Source organism: Lathamus discolor, chromosome 3, assembly GCF_037157495.1.
Source record: "Lathamus discolor isolate bLatDis1 chromosome 3, bLatDis1.hap1, whole genome shotgun sequence".
Taxonomy (NCBI): Eukaryota; Metazoa; Chordata; class Aves; order Psittaciformes; family Psittacidae; genus Lathamus; species Lathamus discolor.
Window position 1 is genome coordinate 7,715,716 of NC_088886.1, and position 23,553 is coordinate 7,739,268.

At 42.1% G+C, this 23,553-nt stretch overlaps 1 protein-coding gene across 4 annotated transcripts in view; it reads left to right on the forward strand.

The window, feature by feature from the left end:
* Window positions 1-23,553, forward strand: part of RAB3B (RAB3B, member RAS oncogene family) — a 60,242-nt gene that overhangs the window by 9,613 nt on the left and 27,076 nt on the right. For 3 of the 4 annotated variants that reach the window (XM_065673350.1, XM_065673348.1, XM_065673349.1), the window contains one exon: window positions 1,630-1,857. In XM_065673350.1, coding sequence (XP_065529422.1) covers window positions 1,630-1,857 — 228 coding nt within the window. The remainder of the gene's footprint in view (window positions 1-1,629; window positions 1,858-23,553) is intronic. The other variant, XM_065673351.1, reaches the window with a different exon arrangement.

The window sequence follows — 23,553 nt, forward strand, 5'->3', positions numbered from 1 at the left end:
GAGCTACTCATAAAGTTCTTCAGAAGCTGTCCTTGTTAATACAAGCTGTGAACGTGTTTGCTGCTCCAGCCTTCTTCTGTCTGAGAGAGCTGCATGTGTTAAATCAGAGATAAGGCATTGTGCATACTTTACTGAAGGTTAAAGTGGGTTGGCTTTGGTTTGTTTTCCCTCTGCTGGGAATTCAAGTCAAATTGGCATTCCTATTTAAACTGCCTTTTGGGCAGCATTTTGGTTTAGAGCTTTTAACTGGATTTTGAGCTGTTTGGGCTGTTTTCAGTGGGTGAGTGAAGTCCTGTGTGCAGGTGAGGCTTGCTGAGAAGGAAAGTGTTTGGGCACTTTGGGAGTAGATACTGGTGGGAGTTTTGTTCCCAAAGGTGCCCATGAATGAGTTGAGGTGACAATTAACTTCTTCGGTTGGTTGCCAGGGCAAGAAGAGGCTTTGGTCTCTACTCAGTGCTTTCTGACACTGCACACAAATAGAACATGTCTAGTTTGAATGAGTAGCTGCTAATCAGGCCTGTGCTGTCATTGCTGCAGTTTGCCAGCCTCATGACTGATTATGAGGAGCCGAGACCTTTGCTTGTTTGATGTGGGGCAGATTCTGAAACAGCATTAGAGATTAAAAGTCTGGTATATCTGTTAAAATGTAAAGTTTCCTTTTTCTACTCTCAATAGTAATTTGGTCTGTGTAGTTAGCTTCTGCTCTGTACAAAGATGAGAAGTCAGGGCCTTGTGTTCTCCCACGGAGTGTCTGAGCTGCATACATTAAAGCATCCAGGGCTGCTCATTGTGTTTCATGTGTCTTGATACTGCAGATTCCACAGTGATTTCTGAATGCAATTTGGGGTCACAAGAGGAGCAGAAATCTCTGAGGCTGCATCTTCCCCCCTCCCAACCCCTCTAACATCCCCAACTCTCATGTCCCCATAGTAAAAAGGGATAATTTGCCTGTTCCAAAAACTGCCTGCAGCCCACTGAGCCCTCATGTTTTATGCAGGTACTGTTTAAGTGCAGTCTTGAGAGTAGGCAGGTGTTAGATGGGTTCAAAGTTTTCAGCTGAAATTCTTGGTGTTTCATCTTCTCCCTTTGCTTGCTTTCTTTCCTTCTGTAAATGCTGAGGACAGAACTTTCCTAAGGATAAAACAGTGGTGGTGCCTGTGCTCAAAATACAGATCGTTGCCTAGTAGTCATAAAAGGAATTTTTTAAGTTTACCTGCCTTGGAGGATGCTTACTGAGTTGCGTAGTTGGATGCTCTGTCAAAGATTTTAGTTCGTGGTTCCAGTACTCCAATTTGTTGGAGCAACAGAAGTGGCACCCTGCCACAGGAGTAAATAATGCTGTTTCCCCACTAGTATTTGAACAGTCTACTGCCTGTTCTTTTAAACACAAAGCGCTGCAACAGGTTTGTTTCTTGGGCTGGGCAATCTTACCAGAACAAGTGGATAATAGAAATTTAAAACCAGGATTTAAAAGAAGATTTCAAGGTGTGTTCCTCTTTATTCAGCAGATATAGTGGTTGTGATATTGGAAAGAAGAGAGAGAAGCTAAACAGATGGTACATAGTTAAGGAAAACAAATGCTGAACTGCTCTTAAATCTGTTCTTTTTCAATGTTTGTCATTTTCTTAGATGGCTTCAGTAACAGATGCCAGATACAGGCAGAAAGACACTTCAGATCAAAATTTTGATTACATGTTCAAGCTCCTCATCATTGGCAACAGCAGCGTGGGTAAAACATCCTTCCTCTTCAGATACGCCGATGACACTTTCACACCAGCCTTTGTTAGCACGGTAGGAATTGACTTCAAAGTGAAAACAGTTTATAGGAATGACAAGCGGGTGAAGCTGCAGATCTGGGTAAGTGACAGTGTTTATATTAATCCTAGCAAAGATATGATGGTAAATAATAGCTTGTTTGGAAGTAGATTTTTGGATTAAAGTCGATTTTTGATTGTTCATGTTTCGTGTGGCTGTATCATTTGTATCCATGCAGTATAGCTGAGTAAGTTCTCTTTTGTTGCTGTCTTGCTCAACTGGTGGGACTCATGATCTGTTCTTAGGCAGCTGCTCTACATTCTCAGGAGTCAGTGTACTTTTAAACTGCAACAAACCCAGAGCAGGTCTGGAGTCCTTCAGTAGCGCTTTCTGAGTGAGCGCTAGTAAGCAAGGAAATACAGCGAGCACTCGGTGAGTGAACTCCATGCGTAGCTTCTACTATCAGCTTATGTCATCTGAATAAGACAGTTGCAACTCTTCTACCTGCTCAGTAGAGCCAAGCCAGCACACTCCATCCATCCAGGATTCCTCAGGGAGAAGGTAGAGGTGTGCTTCAAACCATCTCTGCTGATGTGACTTCTTGGTAAATCAAATAGGAAAAGAACTTGTGCAGGTAAGCTGGAGGCTCTCTCTGCTCAAATACCCAGGCATGGAACCCTTTCAGCCTTTTTGATTACAGCATCCCAACCTAGTTTCAACAGAAAGAATATTCCGGAGCTGCAGAGTGGCAGACCAAGGCCAAGCAATTGCCAGTAGCTCTTAATGTTCCTTCTTATGGAAAGCAAGTGGGGTTTCTTATTCTACTTATTGGCAAATGATTTAAACCTGCAGTGAAAATGCAATTTATTCTGATGATGCTTGAACTCTTCTTGTCTCTGTAAATTACTCACTGTGTTTAAAAAACCTATTCTCAGTTTGCTGTGTTTCAAAGTATCACGGGGCTCCAGCTGGAATTCCAGTTATGGGGATTCTTCTCTTCTATTTTGAATAAAAAGATCTCAAAGAGAAGATATGAGGCTACTATTTTCTTGAGCAGTTTCAAAGGAGTGGGCTTGCTAACTCAGAGTAGCTGCCTATTTAGTGGTTTCTCCCACAGGTTAATCTTAAGGTTCAGTCTTGAGGATGAGTTGGAACTGTAGAGCATTTCTGTCCATACTAAAGAAACATTTCTATACTTCTTAGCCCCAGCTAGGAGCATAGTCTTCTGACTGGTCTAGATACATTTGGTATATAACTAATCTCTAGTTACTGCATGAAAATATAATATTATAGTATTAATTTATTGTGATGCTCTTGAATAGTCACAATAAATCAGTGAGAATCTAAAATTAGGAACGTTTTTTTTTACTGCAACTGGATGATTCATTTCAGATCTGTGTTGCCAGATACCAGATACAACAAAACATTTAATCAAAGATCCTTTTTATGTTGCAGAATTTTGGCATCAAAACTAATGTAGGTAGTCTGGCATAAAACTGGTTGATTTAATCTAAGGTTTACGTAATAAAAGATATTTGTACTTCAGGCCTCATAAGTAAGCAACTAAAGATGATTTCCAGTTTGTCTTTCTTAATCTTGGAACATGACATTTTCTAGTGAGGTGATTAAAAGCAAGGCAGAAAACACCATGAAATAGTTGTTTTTTTGCAAAGATACTGGGATTAAAATGAATTAAGCAATAATTTTAATTAAATGTTTGAAGGCTGTTGGGGGAAAAAGGCTTTAATAGCCTTAAACTTCTTATGAAAAGAGGTGTCAGGTGAATTCCTCAGTGGGTGCTATCTATAGGAGCTGTAATATTGGAGTTACCATCAACACTTAATGATTTAAAATTTACATTCAATAAAAGGTTCATGTAGAAGTTTGACATTTTCCAGAGTGATTGGTGTTCTTTTTGTCTCTCTTTCTGTGCTCCTTGCAAGGATCCCTGATGTGAGTCATGATTTAAGGACCTTAACAAAAGCAAGAAGTGTGTACATCCATAAACACCACAGTATTTGAACTTGTTTACCTCCTGCCTATCCTGAGACTAAGCTTGTAATGTCAGTGTATTCTTTGGGGTACATGCAGTAGGAGTGGGAGCAATTAGCATATCAAAACTATGTGTTCCTGTGTGTAGGAACAAGAGTTTTGTTACCAGCCTGTCTTCCAATTACTTTCAAGTCTGATTTCCAGCTGCTATGGAGTTTCTGTGAGTGTGGGACCCTGCGGCTCCATTGAACACTTTGCTTTGACTTAAAACTTTCTGGTTATATTTGACTTTTTGGTTTCTTTAATTATGTTTTCCCTAAGCTTGATGTTAAGTCTTACCTGAATCAGGTTGAATATGAAACTAATGTGAAACTAAGTGATGAAGGGGAATGTACAAGGGTTTAAATTAACCACTTCAAATGACTTTATAAAATCCATAGAGAAGCACTTCTAGGAACTTCTAGTGTTCTCTGCTCCATGAAGCCAGGTCTTTTTCAGTTCATAGGTGCTTGTGGAGCCCTTAAGTGTATGCAGCTGTGGCACACTGGAGGTGCTAAAGCTGTGCAGAAATAACCTTGTTTTGTGTCCTACAATCTCAGGGTGGGAAGGAACTTACTACTGCTGTGTTATGATCCAGAGAGATCAGTGGGGGTTTCTATTTGCCTTTGTTGAACAAAAAAGCAGAATATTTGGGTGTAGGACCCTGGCTGCAAAAAGCTCCTTGGGTTTTCTTAAAGCTAAGAAAAACTCCCACTGCTTCAACTACCAAGTGGCTGCACATAAAGACTACCAGCACGTCGTTGTGTCAGTAAATGTCTTTCTTTAACCACAACAAGTGCAAGGTCCTACACCTGGGTTGGAGCAATCCCAGGCACAGCTACAGACTGGGCAGAGAAGAGATTCAGAGCGGCCCTGCAGAGAAGGACTTGGGGGTGCTGGTCAATGAGAAAATGAACATGAGCCGGCTTCAGTGTGCGCTCGCAGCCCAGAAAGCCAAACGTATCCTGGGCCACATCCAAAGGAGCGTGACCTGCAGGTCGAAGGAGGTGATCCTGCCCCTCTACTCTGCTCTTGTGAGACCTCACCTGGAGCATTGTGTGCAGTTCTGGTGTCCTCAACATAAAAAGGACATGGAACTGCTGGAACAAGTCCAGAGGAGGCCACGAGGATGATCAGGGGACTGGAGCACCTCCCCTATGAAGCCAGGCTGAGGAAGTTGGGGCTGTTCAGGCTGGAGAAGAGAAGGCTGTGTGGAGACCTCATAGCAGCCTTCCAGTACCTGAAGGGGGCCTACAGGGATGCTGGGGAGGGACTCTTCATCAGGGACTGTAGTGACAGGACAAGGGGGAACGGGTTAAAACTTAAACAGGGGAAGTTTAAATTGGATATAAGGAGGAAATTCTTTCCTGTTAGGGTGGTGAGGCACTGGAATGGGTTGCCCAGGGAGGTTGTGAGTGCTCCATCCCTGGCGGTGTTCAAGGCCAGGTTGGACAGAGCCTTGTGTGGGATGGTTTAGTGTGAGGTGTCCCTGCCCATGGCAGGGGCTTTGGAACTGGATGATCTTGAGGTCCTTTCCAACCCTAACTATTCTATGATTCTATGATTCTGGCCTGTCTTGTGGTTAAAATCTCCAATAGGAATTGGTGAGTGTTTTTAAGCTAGAGATCTAGCTACTGTGCTTGTGCTGAGTTTGAGGAAGTCTGGTTTGTGAATCAGGATTTGACAAGCTGTCAAATGTAATGATCAAAAAAGAGTTCTCCCTCATTTCAACTTGAGGTTTTTGGTGGGCCTCTTGCTTTGACATTAGCACCTCAATCACCCACGCTGATATGTTAATGAGTCCAGTCAGGTGTGCTAGTGACCTTGCAGCCTGGAAAATGATCTGCTTTGAAAAGACTTGAGTATCGTTTGGGAGGAATGGAGCATGGCAAAGATATTCATGGTGGTTTTAGAATGATAAAACAAACTGGGAAAATGGTCTGGAGAGAGCTTATGTAAAATAATGTTTTGTAGTTCTATTTTTTTTCTTTAAAGAACTCCAAGATTAGTTAGCTGTTTTAATTTCAAGTATTTTCAGTCTTATTTGGGCATGGTAAATAGAATAAATGACCTTTACTGAGAAAGTTCATTTTGTAGTTGGGTGAGGTTTGGTAATTTGCACATTACTTATGTAAATATATTCACCTACTGTGCAGATATTCTAATAGGTACATAAATGTAATTTTTGGATTAGAACTCTTTTATCCCACTGTCATCTGTAATAATACTTTCATATATTTGTAAGGAGCCAGTTTATAATATCTCTCTGCATTTGGGGTATACATGTTGATTATTTTTTTCTTGACCAACAATTTTATATTCCTGGAATTACTAATTACTGATTACTGAAGGAAAGCTATTGTATTTTCAGCTAGACATGGTTTTTATTAGAAATAAATCTCAAAGGTAACATTATTATATTTTTAGCAAATGCACACGGTAAACACTCAATGCAGTGTTCAGGTTGCCTAGCAGCTAGAGAAGGCCACTTCATCTACAGCCAGGTGGAAGAAGGGTGAATGAATAAAAGTGATTTGAGTTTTAGATGGGAGCAATGTGAGATTTCTTTTTCTCCTTCCTCCTTCTGTGTGTTTGTGTGTCTATTGGTGGTGAGTAATAACAACAGCAGAACCTGGAGTATTGTGTGCAGTTCTGGTGTCCCCAACATAAAAAGGACATGGAACTGTTGGAATAAGTCCAGAGGAGGCCATGAGGATGATCAGGGGACTGGAGCACCTCCCGTATGAAGACAGGCTGAGGAAGTTGGGGCTGTTCAGCCTGGAGAAGAGAAGGCTGCGTGGAGACCTCATAGCAGCCTTCCAGTACCTGAAGGGGGCCTATAGGGATTCTGGGGAGGGACTCTTCATCAGGGACTGTAGTGACAGGACAAGGGGTAGCGGGTTAAAACTTAAACAGGGGAAGTTTAGATTGGATATAAGGAGGAAATTCTTTCCTGTTAGGGTGGTGAGGCACTGGAATGGGTTGCCCAGGGAGGTTGTGAGTGCTCCATCCCTGGCAGTGTTCAAGGCCAGGTTGGATGAAGCCTTGTGTGGGATGGTTTAGTGTGAGGTGTCCCTGCCCATGGCAGGGGCTTTGGAACTGGATGATCTTGAGGTCCTTTCCAACCCTAACTATTCTATGATTCTATGGTTCTATAATGCTTGAGCTACATAGTGTTCACGCTAACTGCCTGAGGAACAAACTCTGGTCCTTCATGTTGGCCCAGTTTAGGTTAATTCTGTGAACTTTTTGGCTAGTAACACAAAAGTGCTGGTAGAAAATCACTGTCAGTGTTTAACCCAAACCACTTGCATGTCACAATACTTTGCACACCACACAATATATGCTTTGTGTGAGGAATTTCATGACACTTCTGTTATACTTTTGTACCTATACGTTTGTAAACCCTACACAGTGGAGTCTCATTTTAGTTGCACAGACTACACATAAGCATACATTTTATTATAATGAGCATAACTAAATGCAGAGTTTGGCAGCTGATGTTACAGTTGAAACTACTTTCAACCCCCTTTTTTAAAGGCAAATAGAGGTTAAATTTAACTTAAGGTTAAAAGGCAAAGAGGATGTGATGTTCAGGTGGAGACAGCATATTTAAAATGCATTATGATTTTTGCTTCAAGGTGCTGCTTCTCAGATTTAAACTGCTAGGATAAGTACAGCTTTTTCTTTTCCATTAATAAAATGTTCCCATGGCTGAACTGAAACCTGGAGGGGTTTGTGATTAGCTGTAGTGGATGTCTGAACCACACGTTCTGGCTTTCAGGCACAGCTGGGAAGAGGGTGCAAAGAGGGTGTTTTTGTGGGAAGGATCTTTACAAACAGGAATATGACAACTGCTAATTATGCTGAATGGCATTCACCATTACTAACCAGAAAAGGTCTAACCCACATTAAAACCTAAGCCGTGTAGCTGTCCAGAAGGCATGTATGTAGTGTTTTTAAAAGCTCTTTCTATCTGTTGTCACTCACATAACAGGATGTTACTGTGCAGCTTGCCTCGTAGGGAAGGGATTCAAAGTAACAAATCTGGTAACTAAGATTATTTTTTTCATTTAAAGGAGGTAAAATTAGAACATCATCATATTTGATTGTAAATTTTAATGTTAATTGCGCACTTAACCAAAAGCTAATTATGCATTTCAGATGAGAGAATCATCTATTCCCCTGGCATCCCATTCCCATCATGTTTTTGCTAACTTCCTTATAAGCCCTGACTTTAAACTTAATGCTTACACAAGACTTGTTTCTAAAAAAAAACAAAAAAAGATAGTAAGAGTTCTATGATTTAATATATAGCTGTAATAGCAATGGGTGTCTAAAGATCCAGTGAGCCTGATGGTGCTCAGCAGATTCACAGCTGTGGTGAAACCCTCTGATTTGCTGTTTAGGCAAAGAACTAAACCAGACAAGTCATGATAGTGAAAAGAACAGGTTGCTCCTTGTAGAGAGGCAAGGATTACATCTTAGTTGCAGCATTAAGGATTTACTGGGTCCCAGGAATGAAAATCACTCTGGGGTGAGTGGATATAAAGCACTACTTCTGATGTTAAAACACAATGCAGAGTATTTGACCAGAGAAGACATACAGTATCAACGTGTGTAATTCAATTCCAAGGCCTTGCTTATATCTCAAGTAACTGCACTCCTGCTTTGGGAAGAACTTGATGTTCATGCCACTCTGAGTGGTCTGTAAGATTAGAGTTTTAAGTGTGATACAAGGGAGAGAAATAAAATCTTAAAAATAAAAACTCAGGTTAATAGCTATCCCACTCCCTATGAAATTTATTTAACAGCCTGGGCTTGCTGAGCTTGCTGTGTTTGCAGTTGTATACTTGATGTGGAAGGTTTATTTCTGTTTATAGCTAATCACCTCAATCCCATTGTTATCTCATTGTAACTCTACATTGCAGTGAAGGCCAAATTCAACTTTGGTCTTAGCTCTGTTACCTCTGGACTTATTCCTGCTTGTAATGCTACACCGCTGCAAGGTGTAGTATCTCTTTCGTGCTACATCTTTGTAGAGTTACTAGGGATATGAAGCATTTCACAGAATCATAGAATCCCAGACTGGTTTGAGTTGGAAGGGACTGTAAAGCATCCAGTTCCAGCCCCTGCCACAGGCCGGGACACCTTCCACTAGAGCAGGTTGCTCCAAGCCCTGTCCAACCTGGCCTTGAACACTGCCAAGGATGGGGCAGCCGCAGCTTCCCTGGGCACCCTGTGCCAGTGTGTGTCCCCCATCACAGTGACGATTTTTTTCCTAATGAAATGACAGAAGTTACACTATTGCATGCAGGGGTACTGGGCTGTATCCAGGAGCAAGGCTGAGTGTGTTTGTGTTAGCTGATTAAATGCTGCTGGTAGTTCAAAGGTCTGGGCCTTCCGTAGAGAACATGGGCCAAAGTTGCCTGGTTCTCTTGTAGAGGAAAAGCTCTACGTGGGAAATTTCAAGGGTAATTCTTCAGCTGATGCAGTGAAGCAGTTAAGCTTTGAGAGGACAAATGGGTTTCTGGCCTCCTGACATTTTGCACTTAATGCTTTTTACAGCAGAAATTCAGAACAGGTATTTTGTAATCATTTTACATAACGTCTTAGACTCGTGTTCCTCAAAGCATTTTCCTGTTGTCCTTGTCTTACCAGAATCACCCTGACTATGATTTTCTTTCACAGTGTTATCTTCTGCATGATGACAGGTATATTCTATATTTAAATACACTCATTACACTGTGATCAGTTACCAGATAATACAGTGGGTGGATTTATGAGTTCTCGTAGTATTTGTCTCAAGTGAGGACATACTTAAACTGTGTCACAATTTTTTAGTTAAATGAGAAAATATAACTGCACTTATTCACATTTGTAACTTTAATGTTGCAACCAGTGCAGTGTCGTATTTCTGCGACACTTATGAGTAGGCTGATTTTAGATATAAAAACAGGAATCCGAGACCATAAAAACTGTTTTGCAGGTGTGAGAAATGGTACCCTTTAGAACAGCTTGGCTACCCAGGAGTTTAGCTGTAGGTACTTTGTAATTTGTTTTCTGTTGTCTAGCTATTTAACGCCATCCTGATTCATTAAACAGCATAAACTGAGCTCCCAGAGGTTGAGCACTGATTTTCATTGTTTCTATCAGCAAGGTTGTTTTCAGTCATATGGAGGGAAGGTCTTTATGAGTAGCCCTGAAGCACTTTTCGATTTGTTAGAAAGGCAAATGAGTGATGAGGCCCTCAGTGACATGGTTTAGTGGTGGTATTGGTAGAGTAATGGTTGGACTTGATGATCTTAAAGATCTTTTCCCACCTGGTTGATTCTGTGATCCTTCCAGCACAGGGGAAATAGTGACATTATTTCCTGTCCACATAATTTGTGGTTTGTTGTGTTTTGGTTTTTCTTTCCCTTTTAATTACCAGGTCCCCAAAATGACTTTTTACCTGGTTATTGTAGTTGAATTTTGCTGAATCTGCAATGTAACCACAATGTGCTCAAAGATCCACCCGACTGCTCTGTGTGGCTGTGTTGGAGCACCGCAGTGTTGGGCTCTGCAGATGTGTATAGTGCTGACAGAAGAACACACTGGTGAGAAACACCAGAAACTGGACAAAAATGCAGTATGCTCCTGCAGTGTGGAGAGCTGGGAGGCCTATGGCTTGCTGGTTAGGTCCTGCCATCTGCGGAACAATGTAATGTTTAACAACAGACACTAATCTCAGCCTAGATTTCTGCTGAGCTCTTCTGGCTGCCCAGCAAATATTAGTGAGTGGCAAAGTGGGAAACATGTAACTCCTGTTTGGGGATAGATATATCATTCAACAGCAGCTTAGCACCTTGCATTTTATAGTCAGGGGCCGCTGTAGCCTTAAAGAGTATCCCAGTGTATCCTTCTCTGCTTCTGCCACAGTCTGGGCTTTGCTTTGTTGCTAAGATGTTCCTTCTTCCAAATGGAGCTGCCAGTCCCAAGTGTTTTACCTTCTGCTTCTGCTGTGCACTTTCATCTTGTTCAAAAAGTCCTCTAGGTTTGCTAATTCTGCTTCATACTCATTTCTTTGCTAATCGTATGTTAGATACTCACTGCTTTCCTACTGATTTATGTTAGAAACTGAAACAGGAGGTTGCAAGAGTGTTTGAAACTTGGAGGAGCAGGTGTAAGTGGAGCAGGTAAATGCACTGTGTTATGAGCTGATGTGCTTTATTAACAGAAATGACTTTGTATGGTATGAGTCAAGTGACTGAACTTCGTGTGTTACTTAGAGAAGGCTCAATGGTGGTATTTTCTCAGCCAGATTCTGGCTGGCAAGATGCTCTGACAAACGGATAGACATCTGTACCAGTGCTAGAGGGTAAAGTCATGGAGAGAGAGCAGTGTGCGTAGATCCGTATGTGCACATATGCTACTGATATCTATCAAGTGTTATTGTCTGTCTGCTTTTCTTGTAGCCAGAGTGATAAAATAGAACATACAGAGGATCCATGCAGAGCATGTTTACTAGGCAGGATATTCACCCTAACGTTGTTTTTCCCTTTGCATGCACTTATTCAAAGATCCACCTGCTGCTTCCTATCCTTTGGTCCCTACATCGGTGCTAACGCTGTGGCAGCTCTGAAGCTACTGAGTGTTTGAGTGCCATGGAAACTGCATCCCGCTTGGCTGCCAGCGGGCACTGAGCCCTTCCACTTCTGAATGGAAGTGCTCTGAGTGCCGAATTGTGGTAGGCTGGCATGAGTCAGCTTTGATAAGTCCATGTAAAGTCTTTGTAGCAAGGACTGCAGGTCTGTTTTTATTTTGAGGGAGAAGAGAGAAATAACTCCCATCAAGTGTGGTTTGGATTTATTTGTTTTTTAACTCGATAACCATCCTACATAGCTGAAAGGCTAAAAAATGGATTCCCACTGGAATTACCACCAAATACTAAACTGCTTCCTTGCTGTGCACTTTAGCTTCATGTTGTACATGTTTCTGTAAGGCTATACCACCTTTCCTATAATTGTCTCTTGGCTCTGTGTTATGCATCCTGGCTTGCTCTTGGTGAAATTGGACAGCACTTTTGTGAACACCTGTGTATTAACTGTAAGGACAGTTCTCACAGAGTACGGTCGTAACAGGATTTGAAATCATTGAGTTGTGTGGAAGAGTGACCAAGAAGTGCTGGGAAAAAGAGAGCAAGTCCATTTAATTGTTTCCTTTTAAGAGAAGAATTACTGTGACTGCAATAGAGTATACTGCTGCATCAATTGATTGCATGGAACAATAAGACGATGTTCATGTGTGTGCAATTTCTAAAGAGACACTCTATATTCTATTCTTGTCAACTTCAGCTGTGATAATTGTGGCAGCCCCTTCTTCGGCTGGAATTCTTTTCAGTTTGCTGTCTGCTCCCTTTGTAGAGGTGGAGCTGACTAAATGGAAAGCAGCTGAGGATTGGGAAACAAGAAGAGAGCTGGTTAGGGGTCGGAAGTGATGGTTAAACTTCCTGTCTCTAACTACTGCAAAGTGCCTCTCTGCTGCAGCGCAGCACGGCAGGGTTTGTTCCAGTTCCTAAGGGATGAACAGAAAGTGGTAGCTTCAGTCCTGCCTTGTACCTGGTTTATTCCCACGTTATTTCTAAGGTGCCCAAAGCACAAGCTTGTGTCGTGTGTTGTTGGGAATGCTATGCTTTTTCAGAACTAGTTGCTTGAGGTTGCCAGAGAGCAAGTTTTGGCTGTGTGCAGATGTTAAAGAGAGACACTTCAGTGACAATTCAAGGTATAGAAGTTGAAATGCCATTGAGCATTGAGTTTTTTTCTCCCACCTCCAATCTCATTCTCCACTTCTGGAGCTGGCTCTGTCTCTGGTAAATGGGGTCTGGGTAGGCAATTCTACCACACAGTGCTGACATGCCCTAAAGCCAGCGAGTGAGTGGAGTTCAACCTGGCACAAAACTAGAGTAGAACCAGAGCAGGATGATGAAATTAAAAACAGCAACAAGAAAAACCCCAGTACCTTTAATGATTGTTAATTACAGTAGAAAGCAACACCAAAGAAGCAGTTCTCAAACACTGGTTTGCAAGGAGCAGTCCTAAGCAGCAGGCCCAGGAGGGCTGGATTCTGCAGGGATGGAACTGCTCTGGCAGAAGTGCCAGTCTGCACGAACACCATGTGGATTCCAACGAGGTGGTTGGTGTCTGGGCTCAGAGCTTCCTTGGGTGAGAAAGGTGTGCATTTAGCAAAGCTCTTCAGCCTGGTTTTATACACCCTTTCTCACCAAACCCCCTTCCTAGGTTGTTTTCTGAAGTGTGAGACATGGTGTAAAGCACAGAAGGGACTTGAATGTGTTGGCTGATTATAGGAACTTAGGGTGCCAGATGAACAGTATTTCTATACTGATGCTCATTCCAACTGTTGCACTAAAGTCTGTGACAGCTGAAAATCCATACCTGTTTAAGGCTCCTTATCGCAGCTAAAACAGATCTCCTCTTTTATAAGATTGCCCTTTATCTTGAAAATAGCATGCAGGAAACGTCACTACTGCAAAGTTATTAAATCAGGCAAATCTGTGAGAACTGCTTGGTCCCTCCTGAGTCTTAGTGGGTTGGAAGGATAAAATTAATCATTTCCTTTCACTCGTGCTCATTATTGATTTAGTTATGTAAAAAGAGAACTCTTCTAAGGAAAGAATCTGTGTAAAGTTCTGCCTCTGTGATGTACTTTCTGCTGTTCTGAGTTGCAAGTACACTCCGCAGTAGCATATTCAAAGCTGTGGCCATCGTTCTGAAGTCTTGGACGTAATTTCAGATTTCCTGCTACATTTCTCATGTAAATAAGTGTAAGAGATACTTATTGTTCTATCAAGAGACTGCAAGAAATCTAAAAGGAACAAATTCAGCAACAGTCATCCACGCCATTGTCATGGCAAAACTGTGATTAGAATAATCTTTCACTGAAACCTGGAAATGGTCTTGTTCTTCCAACTGGTTACTATTTTCACAAGGAATTTCACCCGAATCAGTGGTACTTGCAGAAGCTGGATGTAACTTAGACACAGCAGCATCACCGCATTGTTGGCTCCAAGTCGTTTGTCAGTTCTCCCATCAGCAGTGCAGGCTGTGGAAATCCTCTCCTCATGCCAGAGAGACCAGGAAGCAGCACCATAGCTCCAGCTGGATATCAAAACCTGATGTTGCTAAGTGAGGACAATGTAGTCACCTGCCATACCATTTACAGAATTGAAGAGGAAACGAATAGCTATATTTGCCACTACCTGCGTGCAAAGTGTTTATTTGCTCTGGTACTGAACGCATCAAACTTATGTATCCCTTTGACTTCAGCTGGGATCTTCAGAGTTGTAAAGCTCCTGGAATGGCAGCCGTTTATCCTGCCGTGAATGTGAACTCCAAATGTGCAATATTGTGTTACCCTATGGCTGTGAGACAGGGCAGTCAGTTGGATGATAAAAAAATCCAGACATGTTTTTTAAAGTCTGGTTTTAATTACCTATTTTTTGGGTGAAAAAACCCTGGTTTTAATCACCTGATACAAAGGCAGAGAAGAAGTGGTATTTGTTTTACTGGTTATAATGTCAGTATCCATGCGGTGTGGCCTTTTCAACTGTAGTCTACATGTAAGGGAAGTATTACAGCATTGATTTCTTAATATGTTTTTCATGAAGGAAGGTCAGAATAAATCCAGGCTATAGTATTTGCCAGCTACTCTGGGACTGTTATTAGGAAATATGAGAAGCAGGAGCTTTTTCATTCCTAATTTGTCTGCTTATTTTATGGATATAAAATAAAACTGCGAAAGATTTAATTGCCCTCACGCCACAGGTGAGTCGTGTGTGTTGTGCTAAACCCCATCTGCTCAATAAAGTAGTCGAGAGACTGTTTTGAACAAAGGGCGATGCTGAGTGACTTTTTTCAGTCATGACTCATGGGCTCTTTTTAATGAAAAGGTTCCCAAGACTCGTTAATTTTAAGATCTCATCTATTAAATTCTTGATTAATAACAGTAAGAGTGTTAACCTGACAGTGTGTCAAGGCTTGAGGGATTCGTATAGCTGGCGTTCTCTTTTCAGGTTGTTTTTAACCAGAGGAGGACTTGCACAGACCTGGGTTTGGCACTAGAGACCACCATCTGTGAGAGTGGAAGAATTGCAGTAGATTGTCTCCCTGTGAGGCGCAATCAGGAATGCATCTCCCCATCCCCATGGTCTTCCCTTCATCCAGGAGGTGTAGAGTGCCTGTGTATCTGCAGAGGAAGGGACAGGGGTTTGCAGGAATGAAATCTGTATTGGTGTCAGTGATTACATCCAACCTCTTACTCCTCAGAAATGAGCTCTTCTCAAGCTTTGCTCTTCTGCACAGCACAAATTGAATTTGGACTTGCAGTTTGAAGCTGTATCCAGCAGCGGCTTCTGACTCTAAAGACTGACTCTGTGTGTTCTGTGTCAAGAAGCATTCTCTGTTGGAACGTCTGATGCTTTGGTGGTCCCAAATTCTTGCTCAACTCCCGCAGCTTGCTGCAAAATCCTATATAATTAACATTGCTTTTATGACTGACCTCTTCATTCACTATGAGTAATGAATGGAACAGAAAATTGTGTTTCTTTGTCTTACTGAGTAATGAAAGAGAAGAATGTGCTTCTTTTAGCGCACAGCCCTTGCCGAAAATAGCACCTGACTATATTTTCTCTAGCTCTTTCTCTTTACTATTATTTTACTATATTAAATGCAATCTTTTTTTTCCCTTTGGATTTCTTTCCATCTTTGTGCCCTGAAGCTTCAAACACCAAATTTTGTGAGTCATATAAATGTTCTGAGACATCAAATTAAGTAGAAACTGGAGAATGAGGTCTCAAAAGGTTTTGAATGCTGCTGACGTCAATCTCCGATTGAAATAAGAAAGAAGATAGAGCTAGCAGGTCCTGTGAGCGAGACTGTAAGGGCACTTATGCTAATTTTGTTGTTGGAGCAGAAATTGTGTTTTTATAAATGAAGGCAATAGTCCCAACTGAAGATTTAACAGGCATTCATCTTAGATGATCTGGAGCTTTTGTACTTTAAACTGGAATTTGCCTTCAGCAGATTCAAACCAAATTGCTTGGAAGTGACTGAAACGAATGGCAGCATGCTTTCTGCCTTTTCAACTCATAGTATAATTCAGTTTTCCAGCTTTGCTTTTGCAAAATGAACAGAAGACTACTAACCTATTTAGAGATTATTTTTTTCATTGATTGTCAATGGGAGAGAACTGAATTTTGAAAATAGCAAGGAGTCATTGAAGTCAATATGTCTTAAGAATTCTTTTGTTAACATGAAACATTTAGCTTTTAGGAAGCAGTTAGTAACGCTGGTTTTGAAGTCAAATGCATGCAGATTTGATGATGCTATGGAAGCTTCCGATAGGTATAGGGGGAAGAGTGCAAACAGTGACTAAAGGAAAGGGATGTTTTCCATCTGGAAATCACAAGGAAGTCCCTTGCTGTTAGTTTATCAGTGCATCATGCTTTTATGTGCATGAATATTGTGCTTTTAACAAATATGGCAGTTCAGATTTGACAGATGACTGATATACTTGTTGACTACTTTATCCTATCTCAAATCAGACAGTTCACTGGAGGCCTGCGTCTAATGTTAATTAATAGTGCTGCAGTGAGCACTCTGAGCCTAGATGTGTTTTGACTGAAGGTATATTTCCACTGGTGAAATAGGGGTTCAAGATGTTCAGCCCTTTGCAAAATCAAACTATTTTGGAGAGCATCTTACAGCAGTGGATATAATAGTGCCAGGTTCAGAGAGACCAAAGTGAATCGAAGTGAGCCCAGAGGTATTGAAGGAGCAAGGTAATGTGATTGCTGGTTAACTAGATCAGGACAGCAAAGTGAATGCCTCCATTAGGTTATCTGTATTGCTGTGCTCAGGTGTCTTTCTGATGCTGTGAAGAAGACCTTTCGACAGATTCCTCTAGGAAGTCAGTTTACAGACTGGGGACAGATCATGTACCAAACCCCGTCAGTTTACAGTCTTTCTGACATAACCCCTTGGTTACCATTGGAAGGATGCAGGCAGTGATGACAGATAGTTTGACTGCAAATGTATCAGTCAGTGGGATATGAGATAACTGGTCTGATGTGTGTGATGACAGTGGATTTCCTAAGGCTCCTGGCCAAGAATAGTCAGAGAGCATCTTGTAGTGACAGGGTACAGTTTTATCAGTGAGGGAGGCACAAGGTCCTTTAAATTACACCTATTGGGCTAAAAAAAAGTTTTAAATTGAGAATATCATGTCATAAAAAGTCTGTGGAATTTGCCTGATTTTGCATATTTGGCCCTTCAGGCAAGGGAAGAGGAGGAGAGGTTTCAGTGTTTCAGTTACCCATGAAATAGCACTGAAAAGGAGATCTGCCACAAGCTGGTTTATTGGTGATTGGCTTCTAAGTTAGGAAGATGCTTCCCCTGTTGGTAAGGTTTTACATAATTGTACTTCACTGCAGTTTTGTATCTATTCCAGAAACATCCACTTCTGATCACTATTTGGATCAGAAGCTGTACTGTCAGGACCAGATGCTGGAACACTTCAGCTGCTGGTCTGAGATGGTATGGTGATTTCGCTGCCCCATGGTGATTCCTCTACCCCATGGTGAATGAGCCTGCAGGCAGAGAAGTATTTCTGCTTCCTGAAGCTGACTGTTTCTGGTAAACTAGCATAAAAATCAGTATCTGTTGAATTGGTGCATATCAGAATTCCTAAACAACTCTTCTGCCTCTGGCAGTGACACTCGATTATGTTTCTCATTCCTAAGCCTCTTAGAGGTTTAGCGTTTATCAATCTCTTATAATACTGCCTGCTTGACACATTTAGTTAGGCATATGACAGTGATCGGTTGAGAGAAAAACAAGTCATCTCATCGAGTGAAAAATTGAAGTGGAGAGGCAAGCAAAGGTTTCCTGCTGCTTGAAATTTAGAACAGGGCCATTAAGAGAACTGAAATGGGGCTAATATAAAAATGGACTGTATGTCCACTTCCCAGCCAACTTCAGGCAGTCCTCCACAGCTGCTTTTGTGAGCTATTGCAGCAGAGGCTGAGTGACTGGCTGAACTACAGGGCAGCTCAGCTCTCACCTAGTCTCTGAGGATGCATGAGCACACTGCTGGTGTGTAATCTTATCCTTGATATTGATTCTGCAGCTAAACTATGGGGTAAAAACCAAGCACAGATCTGTGAAGGGCTTGCATCAAGTGTCTTCTGGGAACACACCGCAGATGGTCTAGTAGGGGGAAGGCGGTCCTAGTGCTGACGGGGCTGGTGGGTCCTGAAGCCCTGCGAGTTCTCATTGCTGACCCTCCTGGCCAGAAGCACCTCCAAGAGCCAGTCTGAGTTGCCTTTTTGCACTGACTTCATGATGAAGGGTCCTGAGCATTCTTGTAATACAAATGCTGTTCAGAAGTAGTTGGTATTGTAAGCAGGTGCATTCCAGCTTGGCATACCTTGGAAATTTGACAGCAGCCAGATGTTTAACTGGGTAAAATGATGACTCTAAATACCATCATATAAATCTTGCAAATGCTGCTGAAGCTGAGGCTCCAGATACGCCTTGTGAATTGTGAATTCTCAAAGGTCCTGGTTGATCAGAGAGTGAACTCTTCTCTTTAACCCTTGATTGGACCCAGCAGAGACAGCACGTGTTGGGATGTTATTAATGACCAATTGCAGAAAGTCAGTTAATCAATCCTTTGGAGCCACACAAGGCTGGTTGAAAATAGTTATACAAAGATTTTCTTAGTATTTTAATGGAAATTGACCCAACATTGCTGTTAGAAGCTTTCTACAGCAGCAGTCTTGCTTTGATATACATTTCAGCCAGCATGTGGTATCCATTTTAACTGAACACATTGATTTGATTTAAGTTGATTGATTTTGATTACTGACATGAGGGTATGCTGATGAGAAGCAATCCAGCTTGTCTAAATGACTGCTTCAATTTCTAGTACTTCTGATATATAATGTTTGCATGACATGCATCAAAAGCACAGGGAAAAATGTGTTGAACTGTTGAATTTTTTCTCAGTGGTTACTCCTTGATGAACAGGAGGAGACACATTATTCTGATTGCAGCTTGACAACAGATTCTTCCGTCAGTACAAATAAAGGCATTGAATATACCCAGTTAAGATATATTTCTTTGCCTCAGAAAATGGGTAATACTGGTGGCTGTAAAAAACCCCAAACCAGACCAACATAAATGCCTGCTAACCTGGCAGCAGTATGGAGTTTGGGGGCTCACAGCTTTGCACCCCCATGTTGAGGTGTGTGAAAGCCTCCAGCTCTTGGGTAGTAGCAGCCTTTAGCAGCCCCACTTTGGGGTGGAACAGAGTAACCCAGTGACTTTGGGGCTGAACAGAGTAACCCAGTGCTGGTTTTCAGCATAACTTCCACTTGTGGGCCAGGAAGTTGCACTGCAAGGGCAAAGTGCCAAAACAACCTCTTGTACCTGAAAGGTTTCAGAAGGAGGTTGTTCAGATGCAATACTGAGCTCCCACTAAGAATGTATGAGGTCTCGGCACCCTACTAAACCAGCATCTTTGAAGCTGGTCCTTCAGTTTTTAATTTACTGGAGCCTGTTTGTTTTAGATGTTTGTGTACCTGTTGCTTAGGAACAGAAAGTGTAATATAGTGGAGAAGTTTTACGAGAAAGTAGGCTGTTGGATGCTACATTTCAAATCAAAACTTCTTCTTGTGAGCACTCACTTACAGGCAGGAAGCCTTCCTCTTGTATTGTGTGGGTATAAATCAGCCAAGGTATGAAGTGCTCTTCTTATTAAAGTAACTGAAAGTGATCATTTCTTCCTTGGTGTAGCTATTTCTCCTGTGTTCCCAAGAAGTCACATCAACCTAGCTATGCTGTGATCCTACAAATGCTTAATAAACGTTCTCCACTCCAAGTATACAAGTTAGAACAACCAACTCCACAGTTCTTAACCATATTAATATGTATTGAAATAAAAATCTTTCCAAATGGCCAGTAAATGGAGTTGAGTCATAGCAAGTCAGCTGTTCTCCTTATGGGAGACTTGGCTGATGTCTAGGCCCTGAAGTGTTTTCCACTTATCCGAAAATACCCACTTTGTCAAGGAGGTAAAACTAGTTTTTGTAACAATATTAAGTGATAATCCAGCATACAATCATTGATAGCAACTGATCTGAATGACTTATGCAAATAATCACTATAGACACAGCTGTTGTAGGAGGAGAAGAGAGGGTGGGATGTTTTACAGCTATCTCTGCACGATGTTTTTGATACAGCACTTGAGTAATCACACTGCCTGTGCTACCAAGGGGAACCATACAAATAGCATCTATTTAAGTAGATAAGAGCCTCCTGGATTGAGCCTGAGCCAGCAGGAGGGGAGCTCTGCTTCTTTTTCCCCTCCAGAGTCCCTTCGTGGGGTCAAGTTTTGTGCTTGGGCATGAAACTGTCCCCTATGGAGAAGAAACACACAGGTAAGGGAAGCTGGTGAGTGCCCACCGATGGCAGAGCTGCAATTGCTTCCTCGCAGGGCAGCTCCAAGGTGAGCAGATTGCTTTTTGCACTATTGGCAGCACAACTGGCAGTAGTGTCAGTGAGGTTCCTTTGGGGACTCTGGGGCTGAATAAGAGTTCTCTCACCTTTAGGCAATGTGGTGTGTTGAGAGGAGGAGCTGGTACTCCTGTGAAGGAGGAAGTCCCACGGATGTATGAAGGGTTGCCAAGCCTGGTGTTCTCCTCGGGTACAGAATGACACAACCTGACTTCTCTGCTATCACTGTACGTTTTGCAGGAGTGATTCATGTAACACGATCGTGGTTACTAAGATCAGGAAGAGGTTTGCTGATATTTAATCTACTCCTATCAAGCAGCAGGGTGGCACCTCTTCCTGGATCTAGCAGGTGACAGCCTTGATGTGTCTGTGAGACAGTAAAGTATATGATACTTGGAAAGAACAGCTTGTCAGCTAACACCTGTGCTCATTCAGGTGAGTAAGCAGACAGGCAGTAATAGCAAATGAAGTATGTTCTTGATGTGAAACCTAATGGTTCTTCATGGCCCCCAGAATCTGTATTTCAATATGGACAGCTACCTCCAGGCTGGTGGTTCTTTTTTGTTTCTTTTTCTTTCATATATCAACTCTTTATTCCTTTAAACTGAATTCCTGTTTTACTTGAAGAAGTTCACAAACTAGTCCTGAATGTGTCTTTGTCGTACTTGTGTGTATAGATGTCTGTCTCACACACCCCAAATTAAGGTGGTCTCTGCAAGGACAGTCTGGGATACACGTACATCTAGTGTACTGAAAGTGGCCAGAAGTAATCAATAGAGACAGGAAGGTGATTCGATAGTTGGGAGGAAAGTATTTGCTAGTAAAAGGTCAGTGAAGAGAGAAGGGTCCTGGCGATGTGTCCTTGTCTCCTTTACTTTAACACCGTATGACAAGCTTTCTCCTCTCATTTTCCGAGTTGCTCCTAGAGCTGTCCCTCTGGAGTGACAAGAGCATGCGTTGTAACTGGCAGCTGAGCAACAGAATAAGTGGTAGATCAGCTGCTAATCTCAGCTGAGATCAGTCAAACCCAGAACGCTCCAGCTTCTACAGCAGCGTACACAAGAGCAGAATCTAGTTCAAGTGCTTTGTCTGAACTTACATTGGAAAACATTGTCCTGAGATGATTTCACTTTCCAATAACTCTAATGAATTACGAATAACAAGCTGGTGACTCCTGTGAACAAAGAAATTCCCCCAGGAAAGGATGAATGAATTTGCAGTGGAGAAAGTACCGCACTGTGTTGCCTTTAAAGTGCTCAGTTTTGCATTGAAAGCATGAAGCTGGAGGGAGCAATGGTACCATGGTAACTTGTGATCTTTTAGATCTTTCTTACAAGATTGTTAAACTGTTTACCATGGCAATATCAAGTTAATATAGCACATTCTTGTTTTCCCTTTTATAATGATGTGTTTGAAAACTCCCTGATGCTATTGAGGTTTTGTGGTACCTTTAGTAAAACAAAGATGCTAATTATGAGCATTTTCTTACTGCACCTAGTTAATTTGCTTGGTTTTAACAATCCTATTAACACCTGACAATTCTAACCCAAGCACAGTCTAATTGAGGCACAATGTGAAGCCTGTAATTGAATTTCTGTGTTCATTAGATAATTTCATTAATTGTATTTTCATCATTTGCTCCTGAAATTTGCGAATGATGTCCACGTGGACATAGAGGTGGTGACAACTCTGCTTCTCCAGAGCGTGGTTTTAGTTATCAGTGCAGTCTGTGTGCTAGCCTGCAATACCATGCTATGAAATCATTCAACAGTCAGACTGTGTCACAAGCTGACAAAATGGCAAAGCTCCGAGAGGATGCTGCTGCATGCTACAAGCGTATGTCACAAGGCATCAAATCCTGACCCGAGCCCTTTGGGTGCAAACAGAGCACAAACAAAATGCATCTTCAGCTTTGAATGTCTTAAGCTTTTCTGGATGTCTTCACAGCTCTGTGGGTGCTGACTTTGACCGAGACCCTGGAAGTGACAGGAGAAACTACATAAAGTTTTGCAAACCCAAACAAACCAAAAAGCCACCAACCAAAAGAACCCTCACAAACCAACCCACCCCACCAGCAGAAGCAGAGCTCTGTGATTACCAAATAAAATACCTAGTTGAAGGGTTTTCCTCCTCCATTGAAAATTTCAATAATGAAATGGGCAGCGAAATCAACAGCAATTCTTTTGTCTTATTATCCTTGTCATACTCAGTATCATTTTGTCATCTTTAGTTTCTAATGCTCCTGGGGAATTGCAGAAGCAGAGAGTCATTTGAGCTCATGGGAGAGACTGCTGAAAACCTGGTCCTGCAGTCTACGGCACAGCCTAAGAAGCTTTCCCCTCTGCCCAAGGAAACTGCTTGTTTTGCCTTTGCTGAAACAAGCCTTGTAACATCCTGGGATGTTTGTTGTTACTTGGCTCATCCAAACACAGCTCATCTTTCCAATGTTCTGTAATAAGCCAGTCCTCCAGTCACCTTTTTTACTATTCTTTTGGCTCATTGTAAGAGCATATAGTGACAGGACAAGGGGGAATGGCTTTAAGCTGACAGAGGGGAGACTGAGATTAGACATTAGGCAGAAGCTCTTCCCTGTGAGGGTGCTGAGGTGCTGGCACAGGGTGCCCAGAGAAGCTGTGGCTGCCCCATCCCTGGCAGTGCTCAAGGCCAGGTTGGACACAGGGGCTTGGAGCAAGCTGCTCCAGTGGAAGGTGTCCCTGCCCATGGCAGGGGTTGGAACTGGATGAGTTTTAAGGTCCCTTCCAACCCAAACCATTCTAGGATTCTGTGATTCTGTATTTCAGCTTGTTCCTTGTTCCTCCATCACAGTGTGTCACAAGGTGTCTTCGTCCCAGTGGTGCATTCTCTACAGCAGATCCCATTCCCTCTGGAGAAGTCCCAGGGTTTTTCTAGTATCATCCTTCCTATTTTCTTTCAGGGGCACAGAGATGAACTTCTATGTTTGCCAGATACCCCTTTATTGCCTGCTGTTCTTCTTTCCACACAAGAATGCAGCCTCTTCCATTTTTAAGTGGAAAAACAATGAATGTAGCGCTGGAGCAAGCATGGATGAGAGGTTGTTCCTGTGGCTGTCGTCAATAAGCTGTTTTGAAAGATGCAGCATATGTGGAGGTCGCTTATGTTTACATCTCATTTTGCAAGATAGACTGCAACTAGTCTGTTCAGTAATTAAATG